The sequence below is a fragment of the Puma concolor genome, chromosome E3, assembly GCF_028749965.1.
Source record: "Puma concolor isolate L17-30 chromosome E3, mPumCon1.1.hap2, whole genome shotgun sequence".
Classification (NCBI taxonomy): Eukaryota; Metazoa; Chordata; class Mammalia; order Carnivora; family Felidae; genus Puma; species Puma concolor.
The window spans coordinates 30820420-30836556 of record NC_141682.1 but is presented as its reverse complement, the minus strand read 5'-3'; the positions used below and the strand labels follow the sequence as shown (position 1 = coordinate 30836556).

Genomic DNA, 16137 nt, shown 5'->3' with positions numbered 1-16137 from the left:
CTTTGAACTGGAGACGGTTCTGACCCTTTTCTCCCCTCAGTATTCCTCTTCTTGGGATTCGGCCTCTTGAATATGACCGTCTCAAGTTCACACAAGTGTTAGCTTTAGCATTCACAGAAGAATGTTAGAAGATGCAGCCGTTTGGGTGCTATCCTGTTCATAGGTCATCTCTTTGGCTGTTTTTGTTCCTAGTGAAGTACCTTGGTGGGAACATACTGTCCTCAGGAAACTGTAAGTTATCAGGGAAACGATCTTTGTGTTAGAGCATAATTGATTCAAAGTATCACCAGCCATTTTACTGGGAGAAACATGTGCCTGTATTTTTTTGACTCATCAAATTTTTCCTTGGCTTTATGTGATAGAATCTTAGGTCAGTTGCTTCGGTTCTAAATGGGAGGTCATTGATGCTTTGTGATCCCTACGGCCCCCAAAAGAAGCAAAAAAAATTTTTCAGCATTTAGTAAAGGATGACATTCATATCTAGCATTGAATAAGAAAATGTGTTTACAAGCCATTTTGCAGTCTAGACTGTTTTGGAACTGTCTCTAGGACTGTGCTGTGCACCCAGCACAAGGGCAAGCAAAAAGCAAAGGATATAAGGGCCTTGGGCCCTGTGCCTTTGGATCTCAGGGGGTCGTTACAACTAGGAGCCATCATTTGCATATTGTTTGAGCCTGGGTGCGTGACTGGCCTGAGCTAGCCTCTCGGGCCAGCCATCACCCCCTTGCTAGAAAATTCTCTCTCTTTCTTCCAGAAGTACATAGAGGTAATTTTTTTTTAGCATATTGGCAAGCCTTACTCAGACCCTTAATAATCCTAACCTTGGTTTTCATCCATAGATGAAACCACAAAAATCAAAATAGAAACTTAAAATTGAACATAAGGTAAACCAAGGAAAGTATTTTTCAAAATTACTTCACGTAATTCTTTTGTGAAGATCAGCTCATTTTCCAGACAAAAATAGATGCTAGGAAAGGAAGCTGCTGGAGAAATACAGGGGAAACTTTTTTTTTATTAAATGTGGCAAACTGGATTTTCACATTTTGTGACGTATACTTCATTCTCTACAAATTCTAATGATTTATTCTTTATTCTCTTCATTAAAAAGATAAGATATCGATTGATTTTGGCTTTTTTTAGAACTTGTAGAGTGAGACATGGTGTGATGTTTGTGCAAAGATTATTAAACTTTAAGTTCTTAATTTAGAAATTTTCCTTTGGGTCATTAGTAATACCTCACAAGTCTAATTTTTGTTATATACTTGGCCTTCATTAAAGCTATTTAAAACTCGTTCCAGATGGAGCAAATCTCTCTGAATAAGTCAATCTTAAAATAAATTTTTGTTGCTTTAAAAAAAATAAAAGCCAATTAATGTCAAGGAATCTCACATTTCTATTTCTACAAGTTAAAATTTTTTATTCCCAAGTCTTAACTTAGGTATAAGCCAACTATTTTTGTTTATTTGCAGAGTATGTTGTGATTGTATTTAAACAACAAATACTTAGCTAAATTCATCAAATTAAGATTATGAACTAACTAAACAAAAAAGAAGCCAAGGGAACTTCCGAGCTCACCAAACTGGCAGAAACTACAAATCGGTTTTCTTTTTACAAGTTGGACGGTGCCAGGTATTATCCTCACTCGCTTAGGAAGTAGAAGGGGTTTAATAAAGCGTAGTTGTATCTCCTCCGGGATCCACTTGTTGGCACCTGCAGTTGCCGATAAACTCAGTGGTGATCCTTTCCTTTTCACAGTGCTCCAGCTGAGGCTCCAACAGAGGAGGACGAGAGAACAGCTGGTGGACCAGGGCATCATGCCACGTAAGATTTCAGTGTCACTGTCGCCTCCAGTGTGATGTAACAGAGCGCACCCGTCCGGGAAGAACCTGGACCGCACTCTGCTTTCACTTGTGTCCACGTAGTCAGTATACGGCGTCCACGTGAGCTGATACGGAAAACCGGGCAACAGCGCTGCCAGCCTAAGAGAATCCTCTCAAAGAACATTTTGAAAACCAGATGCACTGTAAAAGATGGGCTTGAATTAATTCTGTATTACACAAAGAACACCTTGAAAACGGGGTAGTTAGGTTGAAATCAGTTCTCACTTCCAACATGAGCCCTCGTTTTAGTTTTGAAATCATCAGACTCCTCTCTGCCTAACAGGTCCAGTGTTACTTTGACTTGCGAAAGTAACGTGATAAAATTAATTTTAAAACTTGTTCTACTTTATTTAATTCAAGTTAATTATCCTTGATACAGTACAGTCTGGTCTGTAATTAAGTGCATCTCGGTTACAGGACTAATACACATTCTGTTTATAATTAATAAAATCTTTCTTGCCCAAGTAGATAATTTGGAGGTATTTCGAGGCCTTCATTTTTTAGTTGATTAATTTCAGAATATTCGCCTGTTGCCTTCTTACCTTTGCTCACCAAGTTTGGAGGTAATTTCATGTTTTAGAGGTGGAAGAGTGGTTGCTTTGGTGTTATGATTATTTATATGGATATTTGTCTAAAAATTGATCTCTCGAAGAAGTAATTTATATGGCTTTAAAAGACTAAGAAGAAATTACAAAATGAATTTATGCGTCCCTACCTTTTTTTGGCTTATGAGAACAGTTGTTCTCTGCAGTAGACTTTTTTCCCAATAAAACTTTTCTGGACTACTATTAATTGAGTATCTAAATATTTTGAATCTTAGTATTATGATAGACTCAAAAGATGGTTTGACGATCTGCCAGATTTCTCTACCACCTTCCCAATGATGAACCAATCAATTAAATAGTATCAGTGGTATTTAAAACACCACTGCCAAGCCAGCTCTAGTCTGATTTTGGGAGCTGCTCCCTAGACAGAAACCTGTATGGGCTTGTCTCCTGGGAATCTTTGCAGTGCTTCAAGTACCAGAGCTGAAAATAATCCTACCCAGAGAGTCAAGTTTTAGAGGTGACGGCCCAAGTAAACCTAGCCCAAATCCTATGCACAGCGTCTGACTGCCTGTAGTTCTTACAGGTGGACATACACACAAAAGATTTTGCAAAGATAATTGATAGAAATACTGTAGTAAGTGATGTTTTAGTAAAACACTGCTTATCCTCCCTCTGGGATTCTGGAATGTTTAAAGTACTAGTAGTTAACATATTAAAGAATCATTAGGTCTTTAGGGTGAGTTGCACTGTGGTACAATAGAAAGAGCATGACACCTTCTAATTCACAATGCTAGACTTAGATTCCACTTTGATCACAATTTAGCTATATGGCTTCGAGAATTTGGGTAACCACTTTGAGCCTTTCGTCTGTACTTGGCCTGATACCTACCTTGCGAGGTGGTGACGATCAGCCACGATATAACTGTGATTGACCACAGGGCGTAGGACTATGTCCAATGTGGGGTCTCAGTGAATGGTAACTCAGCTCTGCTAGACAGAAAGTGTAGCATGTCCTCGTGTCCAAGGTTAGACCACTCGTAGGCTAAACGTCCTCTGGACATTTGGGCTTTTTCTGGTATCTTTTATGGCCACTAAGAGCAAAGACCCATCAAGGAGTCATCACACGTTTCCCTTGGTGATGGTAATTTGGCCCAACTGTTGGCTCCAAGTAGTCTGACCTGGTACTTGTATTGTCATTATGTGTACAACTCTGTCCTCAATGTTCACTTGTTTTATTTGTGAATATATGATTTTAATTCTGAAACGTCTAAGGTTTCAAATTTTGCAGATCTCCTAAAGGAACTAGTAATAAATGGAACTGTAGATGCAAACTAGTAAGATTAAGAAGGAACATCAACATAATGTACCCTAACGTTTGGCTGAAATATTAACTCGTCTGTCTACATGGTTCTTATTCTTCTCACAGCTTTGAAGAGCCCAGCTGCATTCCATGAGCAGATAAAAAGCTTGGAACGAGCCAGAGTAAGAAATTTCAGTTTCAGAGGTTCTGCTTCTCTGCTTCTCTCTTGTATTTTAAAGTACCTGTGGGCAAGTAGCAATCTTACTCCTAAATATATCCATAGAGAAAATGCAGTGTATTTTCAGGACAGGTGGCTTCCAGAGTTATATATTCTGGGGTAGTTGAATCTTGGAAGTTTGTAGAAAATGCATGATGTTCAAATTTTGTTCTTTTAAAGCCAGTAACTGGTTTTGTACATAAAGGACAAATCGCATTTCTTCATTTCAGTGTTGGGGCATACCAACAGGTTTTAGAATAACCATGGAGTATTTCTGCCGCTTGTTACCCCAGCAGACCGACAGCCCAAGTGGTGTCCCGACAACCACACATCTTTAGGTGGTTTCCTTACTGGGTCTGCGTCCGCTGTACGTTTGACCAAGGGCAGGAGAATCTGGCTGAATTAAAGAAGTTGCTGTGTTTCAACTCCACTCTATTCTTTGAGAGTTTTCCATGCCATTTGCACATCGAATTCATGTTCATTACTTTTGTTTAAAAGTACCATTATGCACATTCATTCTTTTTGCTTTAGGGAATACTTCTATCATGCAATATGAAAATAAGCATGTTCCAAAAATTCCGTAGGAATTTTCCCAGAAGGCGATAATGATCTCTTAGAATCTTGTAAAATATAAAACCCATTTGAAAGACTTATTGTTTCAGTTGAGAACCTTTCTGAGTAAGAAAGTATGATCAAGGATATAAATTCATCAATGAAAACACATTAGGATTTTAAGGAAATTTGTTATTTAGGTGGATTTTTACTTGACCTGAAGTGTAGCTATTAGATATTTAAATGATCAAAATCCTATGTCTGTGCAAATTATGAGCCTTTTGCCTTTTCCAAGTTTTAAAATAAAAGTCTGTAAAGTGCTTACTTTATGCCAGCATGCATTTCAAGTGCCTGTGCAGTTTTGAAGGCTGCAGTTTAAATTATGTATTGGATAATAGCTCTTCAAAGTACTAATTGCTACTCTTTTCTTCTCAAAATCATGACCAAAGAGTATACAATTTATTTAAATGGAGTACCTTGAGAGAAAAATGCAAAACCACAATAAGTCATAAACAATTTATAGTAAGACTCACTCTCTTCTCTCTCTTTCTCTCTCTCTCTGTCTCTCTCTCTCTCTCTCTCTGTCTCTGTCTCTCTCTCTCTTTCTCTCTCTCAAGACTGAAAACTTTTTGAAGCATAAGATTCGGAGCCGACCAGATCGTTCTGAACTTGTCAGGATGCACATTTTAGAAGGTAAAAATGTTTATTTCTGCTTATTTTGCTGCATTTTCTCAAGAAAAGAAGTGAGAATTCCACCATTGCTGTTTATTCCCATCTTAATAACTTTTTACCCCACAGGCTGACATCCTCCAAATTGGATAGCCAACATGAAGACCCAAAGCTAAAATGTTATGTTAGATACATGGGGAAGGTTTGATTCTCCAAATAACCACTTGATGAACTGACTCTGCCCCACCAACTGGTGCTGTAGATGTCTCTACCATCTGTTCTGGAAAAACATTTTTGGTCCAGAGGATTTCTTCATCAGTGAGGAATATTTTCCCATTAAGTCATAAAGGGTACAGTGGCCACAAGTGTAACCCTAGATTTTCACCTATCTGGATGGACCCTGTTATATCTACCTGGTGCACTGCCCACACCTAACATCTTTTGTTTGTCATTACGTACCCACAACAGTCCAGCTTGATCTGACCATTAATATAAATACTCTCCACTTAGCCCACCGGATTTCCTCAGTGGTCTAGCTTCATCACTTGTGAAGCTGGTAGGGACAGTTCTGTTCTGTATCTAGTGAGACACATGACTCAGACCAGAATGTTTTTCTGTCTAAAGACAGAGCATTCTTGAAAGTATTCCCCCCCCCCCCATAAGCTCCTGAGTACGTTTTCTTTCATTGTTTTGTTCCTCAGACTGATTTATTAAGCAAGGACTAGGAGCTTGACCCGTGATAGTCTTGAGTGTGTTAAACCCTGAGATGATACAGAAAGAATCTGGAAATTTCTCACAAAGATTCAGAGACTCTTCTCAAGTAGGAATATTATATTTATTCCTCTGGTCTAATGATAGAGTTAGTATTAGAATTAGGTTGATATTACAAAGTATTAGATTGGCGCTCATCATAAGGAGTAATATCCTGAAGGTCAGACATGTTTAAAACTGTCCCAGAAGCAATAAGGTTATGCTCATTTGAGGCGGTCATTCATTGGCCAGTGAACTAGACCCCAGAGACCCAGCAAATGAGCCAGATCCATGCCTGCTTTCATGAAGCTTACAATCTAGTAGCAGAGACAGATAATAAACAGGCAAAACAAATGAATTACAGATTGTGAAAAGGGCTCGATGGCAGTAAACAGGCTGTTGTGGTGGGGACGAAGCACAGGATGACACCACAGTAGGATGTTGTAAACAAATTCCAAGTAGCAAGTCGGTATCTTCATCCCCAAGTAGGGTCTCTTCTAATCCAAAGAATCTATGATTATGTGACTATCTCCATATCTGGGGTGGGAAGTGACGGGTATATGCCTTCCACTACTCTTAGTGTGTTCTCAGAAGTCCATTGGGCTAAAAAAGCTTTTCCAGAACTCAAGTGGTAGGGTAGAAACAGCTACCAAAAAATGTCAGGGTTAAGTGAATCTTCAAGAAGCAATTGTGGTGGTAAGTAACTGGGGACGGGGCTCCTTCTGCACCTAAAAATACCTCGACCTATAAAGGACATTTTTGAAGGAACAATGCTGTCTGTTTCAACTTGCCTTCTAACAGGCTTTATTAATATAATTAAAACCAAAGCAAATACATTTAACTATCAAAAAGAATCATATTTGCTTTAAAAAAAGAAGAAGAAGAAGAAGAAGAAGAAGAAGAAGAAGAAGAAGAAGAAGAAGAAGAAGAAGAAAAGATTACCCAATGGTTAAAAACCCAACTATGTGCATGAGCGGGCCCGTAACTGATGTTTTTTTAGTATCTGTTCCCAAGTTGGGATTTTTAAAGTAAGAAAGAATATATATTGTTTGTAATTTTAAAAAATAACTTCAAACCCCCCAACTTATTTTAACATTACCCCAATTTTGATTGAATTGGATGTTTGGCAGGCAAAAGTCTAAATTATTTTTCTGAAGTTCAGCTAAAATCTAACCTCAGCATCGTGGAGATGAGGAGATCACAAGACCAAAAACAGAAACATACCAAAATCCCAGCGTCTAATCATTTACTTTCGGGATATTTTCATTCCAGACATATTCCTGATATGGAAATGTTGATGGGAGAAAGGAGAAAGGCAGAAGACTGTCCTACCTAGATCTTAACAACAGCATTTAAAATCACCCTAAGAGTGATTGGCATGGTCTCATTCTCTCTACCTGTCATCTTCCTGTGTGGTTAGAAGTGGTTTATGTAATAAGATGGGGGCCACAGCCTAAGGTTATACAGGAAAATGTTAAAAATGAGAGGTCACACATGATATCTTCACTTACAGAAATGTTCATTTATTAGCCAATACTCTGATTTAAGACCAGGGCCCTCATTAGGGAAGTGAATGGAGTTTACATCATCTTTCTTGCATGAAGCACAGCTATCATACGTCATCTACAATTTCCATTTAGGGTGGAAAAAACAACATAAAGACACTTGAAAAGCAATCTGAGTTGGAAAACCCTAGATTTTATAATTTTTCCCAAATATTTTAGTTGTTAATTGCCCTAATTTGACAGTGACTTATTCTGTAATAACCCACCTTTATCAAATCATTCCAAAGGATTTAACTTAGGTTCCCAAGAAATAGTCTTATTTTTGAAGTTTATCATTTTCCTAGAAGATGTAGTTAAACTATGTATTGACAGCAGATATGAAATGATATGAACTGTTTTGTGGACCCTCAAGGTTGATCTTTGGTAAGCGTGTAGTTCAGCTGGTGGAAGGAAAAGCACTCGGATGTGCTGGGGAGTAATTCACGGGCCGTGGGCTTTTGGTGTGCTTTGGGCTTCAGCCAGGACGTCGTACCCACTAAAAAGAGAACATCAGTTAATCCTGAGATAACTTATGGGGATTTTCATTAAAAGACCTTCTGCTATGTAATTTAAGTGGCAGGCAACTGTCACCTCAGAATTTGGGGTTAACACCTCACCATGTTTTTAATCACTTCTAAGCATTACTTAGAACAATGTAATAAAATGTTAATGAGAGGTACCAGAAGCCAAGTCATTGACACAGTTACCCAGATGAATGAGCTAGGATACTTACGTTACTTTTGCATTTGTTGTACAACTTCCTGTTTGCAAGTAGATGAGCCGAGCCTTCTTTATGACCATTGACATCTATCTTTATGACATAGGACTATGTAATTGAATGTTCCAAGGTTATATACCCAGAAATAAACCCAGATTCTTAGTGAGGATGATTGAGACACACAAGGATCAACCCAAGAATTTGATTCTGGCTCTTCCTTTGGCTCCTGCAGAGAAGCTTTAGGACCTAACTAAGTAAGAGAACAGTGCCACGTCTCGCAGCTGACTTTGCAGTGAGGCCAGATCACACCTGGACACTTCTTGGGCCACGGATGGACCACATCCCTCGTGTTCATCCTCCAGACCTCCCAATACCTAACAAATGTGACTGTGATCCTCTCACCATAAATGAACAAGAGCAGTACCACATTTTTGGCTTGAGTTCATGTTAATTTGCGTCTAAGGGCATTATATAGACAGTATCAAGTATCCAGGACTAAAAATATACAGCGTACACTACAGCATTCTTAAACAGCCTACTTCTCTTTCCATCAGTGTGTTGAGAACACATAAATATGTTTAACCCAGTTTAAATTAAATTAGATTCACTTGGCCAGAAGTAACATTATGGAACCAGTAATTCAAGTAATGGTTAAAACTATGTTTCCTCTTTTAGAAACATTTGCAGAACCATCCCTGCAGGCTACTCAGATGAAGTTGAAAAGAGCTCGACTAGCGGATGATCTGAATGAAAAGATTGCTCAAAGACCTGGTCCTATGGAGCTGGTAGAGAAAAACATCCTTCCTGTAGACTCCAGTGTTAAGGAAGCAATTATAGGCAAGACTCTAAAAATTTATTATTTCTGGGAGAAAGAGAAACTTGGAAGTTTCAAACAAATTTAATTTAAAAAGCCAGGACCAGGGGCACCTGGGTGGCTCAGTCACTTAAGAGTCCGACTCTTGATTTTGGCTCAGGTAATGATCTCCTGGTTCATGAGATCGAACCCCACGTCAGGCTCTGTGCTGTCGGTGTGGAGTCGGATTGGGATTCTCTCTCTCTCTCTTTCCCCCTCTCTCTCTGCCCCTCCCCCTCTCGTGCACATGCCCTCTCTCTCTCTCTTAAAATAAATAAACATTAAAATAAAAAAGCCAGCACCGATCATGAGTATTGTTTTCTGGGTGAATTAGAAATCGATTAATACTTGCACCAATTCCCGTTATTCTTGGGATTTTTTTTTGTTTGTTTTTTATGTAATAAGGTAGATGAAGCATCTCTTACCAGTTAACACAGAAGTTCCTCTTGTCACGTCTGAGGTTTCTGTCCTTAAGTTCCAATTTCATTCTAACATCTTTTTTTTTTTAATTTTTTTTTTAATGTTTATTCATTTTCAGCAGAGACAGAGCACAGGTGGGGAGGGGCAGAGAGAGAGGGAGACACAGAATCCAAAGGGGCTCCAGGCTCTGAGCCGTCAGCACAGAGCCCGACGTGGGGCTTGAACTCATGGACCGTGAGATCATGACCTGAGCTGAAGTTGGACACTCAACCGACTGAGCCACCCATGCGCCCCTCATTCTGACGTTTTCTTTTTTTCAACGTTTATTTATTTTTGGGACAGAGAGAGACAGAGCATGAACGGGGGAGGGGCAGAGAGAGAGGGAGACACAGAATCGGAAACAGGCTCCAGGCTCTGAGCCATCAGCCCAGAGCCTGACGCGGGGCTCGAACTCCCGGACTGCGAGACCGTGACCTGGCTGAAGTCGGACGCTTAACCGACTGCGCCACGCAGGCGCCCCATGTTTTCTTAATTCAACTTACTCATTATACTATTTAATTTCTGTTGTGTTGTTTAAGATCCTTACAGATTTTTCATTACTTAATTCTGTGTACTTCTAGGAAAGATGAATATCTTGTTCAGTGTTAGTTCAACAACGTAAATAGCACATGAGGACAGATGTATTTATTAAGAATGGTAAAATTTGTCCATTTTATCCTGATCTTATCATAGTTACTAATGTTTCCTCACCACGCATACTTTATATTCCGGCACAAGTTTTAGCAGAAACAATAATAATAATAATAATACCGCTTGTTCAGCAAGCAATTTTGAAAAGTTAATATCCTGCTATAAAAACTAGTCTTGTTTCCATTACTCTGGGGACTTCATATTTTGCATGAGTATGGGTTTAAATCTCAGGCAATTTGTAGTCAGTAATTCTAAGTAGTACATTCAATGATGATTCCATTCAATCCCAAAGAAATGGGCCCCAAAAGGCAAGACATCAGCGTAACTGGGCCTCTCCATGAAGTGGGACTCATCCGCAGATACCGAACCATAGCTCCATTTTCTCCCGTGCCTCTTGATGTTTTTTTAACACTTGTATTCCACATCAGGGTCCAAGCAAGGTTCACACCTTGTCTTTGCTGATATAGCTCTTAAATCTTGATCTCCTGGGTGGGCCTTCTAACTTTTCTTCCTTTGTTGGTGAAAAAGCCTTCTGTTCGCTAGCCGTGCCCACAGACTGGATTTTCCTGAATGCATTAGCGTTCCCAGTGTCATTAAGAACTTTTTTTGTCTTCTGTATTTCCCGAAACTGGTAGTTGGATCCAAAGGCTTGATCTGATTCAGACTGATCTGATCTGACTTTCTTCCCCAAGTATTCATCATAGGTAGTGACTGGTGTGTTCTTCCTCTGGGAAGTACATTATGTTCGATTTTTTTTAATGTGTTACTATTTATTTTTGAGAGAGGGAGAGAAAGAGCATGAGTCAGGGAGGGGCAGAGAGAGAGGGAAACAGAATCCGAGGCAGGCCCCAGGCTCTGAGCTGTGAGCACAGAGCCCAGTGCAGGGCTCGAACTCCCGAGCAGTGAGATCATACATAACCTGAGCCGAAGTCGGACGCTCAACCGACTGAGCCACCCAGGAGCCCCATCAGTTTTTTTTTTTTAAACCAGCTTCTTAAGTTCTTGGACTAAACAGTGTTTCTCCTTCTTTATCATTGTAAGCTTGGTGTTCCAAGGTCAACTTAAGTTGAAAGTCATTTCTTTCTTTAGGCGTTGGGAAGGAGGACTATCCTCAAACTCAGGGCGATTTCTCATTTGACGAAGACAGCAGTGATGCTCTGTCTCCAGACCAGCCAGCCAGCCAGGACTCGCAGGGGTCCGCCGCTTCCCCGACTGAGCCAAAAGTTAGTGAATCGCCGTCTCCCGTGACTACAAGCACTCCAGCCCAGGTATCAGCTTTCTTGTTTCTGCCCCTTAATAGAGACCATGCCCTGTTTTTTGTATATCAAGGTAATTACATTTTCTCCAGAAGAAAAGTCTGAAAGTGTGGGAAACTACAGACTTATTTTTCACCTGTAATACAAACACTGTTAACATTTTTCAGTAGATTCTTACATTTCATTTCTGTTCTATACACACACTTTTATTTTACAAATGGTTGTGTAACTTGCTTTTTAAAATGTTTCACATAACTTTTGTTGGGGGTATAATTCGCACACTATAAGATATAACCCTCCCCTCCCCCCCCCTTTTTTTTTGCCATCTTAACCATTTTAAAATCTGTAGCTCAGTAGTGTTAAGTACACTTGTGTTGTGCAACAAATACCCAGAACTTTTTGTCTTAAAAAACTGAAACTGTGGCCATTAAACAGTAACGCCCCATCCCCCTTCCTTCCAGACCCTGATGATCGCCCATCGTTGCATTTCTGTCTCTAAGAATCTGACTCCTTTAGGGTGGGGGATGGGTGAAATAGGTGAAGGCTGTTAAGAGTACACTTACCATGATGAGCACGGAGTAATGTATAGAATTGTTGAATCATTATATTGTACACCTGAAACTAATATGACGTGTGTTAACTATACTGGAATTTAAGTAAATATGTACATACGTACATATGAATTTGACTCCTTTAAATGCCTCATATAAATGGAATCATGCAATATTTGCCTTTTTATGTCACTTAACGTAATACCTTCAAGGTTTGTTGATGTTGTAGCATGTGACAGAATCTCCTTCATTTTTAAGGCTGAATGGCAGTCCATTGTATGGATATATACCATACTCTGTGTATCCACTCATTGGCAGTCATTGACTTCCATCTCTGGCTATTGTGAGTAACAGCCCTAGGTACATGAGTTTGGAAATATCTCTTTGAGACCCTGCTTTCAGTTCCTTGGGGCATATACCCAAAAGTGGGATTGATGGGCCACATGGTAATTCTATGTTTAGTTTATTAAGGAACCTCCGTGCCGTTCTCCATAGCGGTTGTACCGTTTCACACTCCCGCATGCGTGGGTTTCAGTTTCTCCACGTCCTCACCAACACTTAATAGTTTATGCTCTTTTGATAATAGCCATTCTAGTGTTATGAAGTGGTATCTCACTGTGGTTTTGATTTGCCTTTCTCTAATGAGTAGTGCTGTTAAGCATCTTTTCATATGCTTGTTGGCCATTTGTATGTCATCTTTGGAGATATGTCTGTTTGAGTCCTTTGTCCATTTTTAATCAGATTATTTGTTTTTCTGCTATTAAATTATAGGAGTTTTTTGTATATTAACCCCTTATCAGATATATGATTAGCAAATATTTCTCCCATTCTTTGTGTTGGTCCTCACCTTTTACTGATAGTGTCCTTTGATGCACAGAAGGTTTTCTTTTTTTAACGTTTATTTATTTTTGAGAGAGAGAGCACGAACAGGGGAGGGGCAGAGAGAGGGAGACACAGAATCCAAAGCAGGTTCCAGGCTCTGAGCTGTCCGCACAGAGCCCAACGCGGGGCTCGAACTCAGGGACCGCGAGATCATGACCTGAGCCAAAGTCGGACGCCCAACCGACTGAGCCACCCAGGCGCCCCCTCCATAGTTTTTTATGCATACGTTGTTGGGCACTTGTCTTATTATTTCTTTGGATAGTTACCAGGTTTTGAAATGGATTTGGACCTTTTTAGGTAAAAGGTGGGCATTTCAACTGCCTTCCGAGAAGGTAATACGGTTGCCACAGTCATTGTGTCTTTACCACAGGTAGGTAATGTCTTCACTGTAAACCTCGCACACTGTTTGGAGAGTTCAGTGTTGTAACTGGCTTCTTGATTTGGGTTAGATTGAACTTCTTTGTTCGACAAATATTTACTGAGCACGTATTATGTGTCAGATTGTTTTGGGAACTGAAAATCTAGTGCATGCAAAGGAATCTAACAAATAGTTTTTAATAATTGCATTGGAAATTCCCATTTCTTACTTTCCAATGGGTGTTCATGTTTCGTTTGGTTATGTAAGAAGTCTTATGCTGCACATAAGTTAGTTGTTCATCTCTTTATAGTCTTTTTTTGCCTTACTGAAATTTTAATGCTATTTAGTTATCTTTAAGCCAGAGCTATTGAACTACTTAATGGAACTGGTTAAGTTCATTAGAAAATGTTCTTGTTAAAGCCAAGTATCATAGCATTTTTGAGTTGGGAAGGAATTTAGCAATTACCTGCCTTAACCCTTACACCAGGGGAGGCGTGGGTTCAGAGGGGTGTGGAAATTTGGTGATTAAAAATGTTTGCATATTTTCTTTCAGCATTTCTTCTCATTCCTGAATGTCTGTTTGTTAGGGACTAGGTCTTCCCGCAGGATTTTCCTTACTGACCTTATCACCATGATCTGAAATACATTCATGCGTTTGCATATTGTGTCGATGCCTCCAACTAAACTGTGAGCCCTTGAGGAGAGGGACTTTGACGCTCAGAGAGGGACGAGAGCTACTTTAGTGTGTGTGTGTGTGTGTGTGTGTGTGTCTGTGTGTGTGTGTGTGTGTGTGTGTGTGTGTGTGTGATGTGTCTGTGCGTCTGCAACGTCCAGCACTGGGCCTGGTACAGAAGAAGTGCTCAGTGAATGTTGAACTGAATTCAGCACAAGCGCTGACTGATGCCAGGATTGTAGAAGCAGTCAGTGTTTGTGTTCTTCCGTTTGAGAGCAGAGCCTCTCCGGCTCAGATTCATCCAAGGTAGTGCGGGCAGCTGGGTTCAGATTGTCCTATCAGAGTTTCAGGGTGAGAGCCACTGGCCTCTCTGCTTGGCTAGAACCTGGTCTGGAAGGAGGTGGGGTCAGCGACCAGACCCACGGCCTGAGGTCTGAGCAGGCAGACAGGGAGACCAAGGGAGCCCAGCCCCTACTGTATTCTCACATATTTGCTGTGCCCTGGGTTTGAGCTTTAAAAATAGGGCTAAAAAGAATGTCAGGTATGCAAGTCAATACCATTAAAAAACAGTTCTACTTACCCATCTTGGTTGTTTGTTCTCAGCTTAGGTCAGGATATCAGACAGCTATCAGAGTGGGCTTGGCTTTAGTGACATGGAATTTTTGTCCTGTCAGCCATCTGCCTGGTGATGGCCTCATGACAGCCCCCCTGTGTTGTAGGAGATTAGCGTTTTCCCGTCTCTGCACTGCTTGTATTAAGTCTTCTGCTTTGCTCTTGAAACTTGGTCTCCAGCTAAGTTTCTAAGTGAGAACCCTTAACCAGAGAGAGTCCCGCCCCGTGGGCTGACATTCCTGAATTCCTTGAAGGAATAAAGGAATAGCAGTGTTTCCTGAAGAATCAGTCTGGTCAGTTTATTGCCAGTGCAATACACATGAAGCCCTGGGGTCGTCGGGAACTTAAACACTGGCTTTTAGAACACTGATGTTGCTGCAGCCCCAGCTCTGCCTATTACGTGCAGACCCTTAACAGTCTGCTTTTTATCTGTCGGCTCGGCCTGCGCCGGAAGCCCCACTTCAGAGAGAGGGGTATGCTGCCTGCATAGACATCCAAGTAGAAGAACCTAGAACCTCAGGCTGGCCTGCCGCACGTTTACCTGTCACATAATTTCTGCACCACAAACCTTGAGACCTTCTTACGTGGCATGTCCTTCATAAAATTCCCTTGTAGTGTGTTAGTATTTATAAGGAAAGAATCTGACAAAGATTCTCATTATTATATCACACCTCGATTCACTCGATTAAAGAAGCATCTCCCTGTTAACTGTGCTCTACTGATGTTGAAGAAAAATAATCCTTGAGGAGGATTCTAAGTATGTTGTAGGTTTGGGGGGTTTGTTTTTCAGTCGACTGCACAGGCAACTTTGTGATGCCTATAACGTCTTCGGGATTTTTGTGTCATCTAGAAATGACAATTAGGGTCTGTTTTGGCACATTTTGTACTTTAATTGTTTTCACTGTTCTCTAGTGTTGGTTTATGAATTTGTCCAGGCATCTCACTTCATATATATATAAAATATATTTGTTTCCCTAAACGTGATTACTTTCGCATCCGTAGCTCAAGGGAAAAGTACCTGAAAACACTGCTTCTCATTAGACATCGAGTTTCCAAAGGGCTGGGATGTCCCCTCATTCTATCTTGGTGACATCATCCTGAACATGCAGGGTCCAGCACACGGCAAGTGCTTATTGCTTGAATGAATGAAAAACTTGGGAGATTATCTCTGTAATTTCTTTTTTTTCCTGCTTTAGAATTATCACTGTACTTCCCCAAAGTCAGTCTCCTCCCTGTTATGGAAACAGTCCGTATAAAGACAGGACAACAAAACAACACAGACAGCTTATAACTTGGGTGTCTTAGTTTTCAGTCTTTAAAATGGAAACTCAGGGCAGGAGTTCGGATGGCGAATTTTGTTACTATAGACCAGTGGTCCTCAGGTTGCCTGGAGTGAAAGACTAGTGTGTGTTTTTTACATAGCTTGTTTTCCAGATCATTGTGGACCAGTCTTCTTGCACAACACAGCGAAAGTAGTAGGGTAGCACCAGATTTCTGTGGGACTTCCCGTACTTGTAGCAGGCAGGTAACAAAAGTCCATAGACCCCACTTAGAGTAACTGTCATAGATTTCGCTTTCTTCTTGTTTGCTGGAACCAGGGCTTTTTTGTATGTTAATTAGTCATCACTTCGCGCTACACATTTAATCACATGATTAAAACACAT

The 16137-nt window shown here is 40.4% G+C and overlaps 1 protein-coding gene across 9 annotated transcripts in view; it reads left to right on the top strand.

Annotated features, from left to right (window-relative positions):
• MRTFB (myocardin related transcription factor B) overlaps positions 1–16137 on the top strand; it is a 204849-nt gene that overhangs the window by 138685 nt on the left and 50027 nt on the right. For all 9 annotated transcript variants that reach the window (XM_086691181.1, XM_025916769.2, XM_086691176.1 and 6 more), the window contains 5 exons: positions 1756–1821; positions 3855–3910; positions 5115–5190; positions 8854–9015; positions 11231–11409. In XM_086691181.1, the coding sequence (XP_086547307.1) occupies positions 1756–1821; positions 3855–3910; positions 5115–5190; positions 8854–9015; positions 11231–11409 (539 nt within the window). The remainder of the gene's footprint in view (positions 1–1755; positions 1822–3854; positions 3911–5114; positions 5191–8853; positions 9016–11230; positions 11410–16137) is intronic.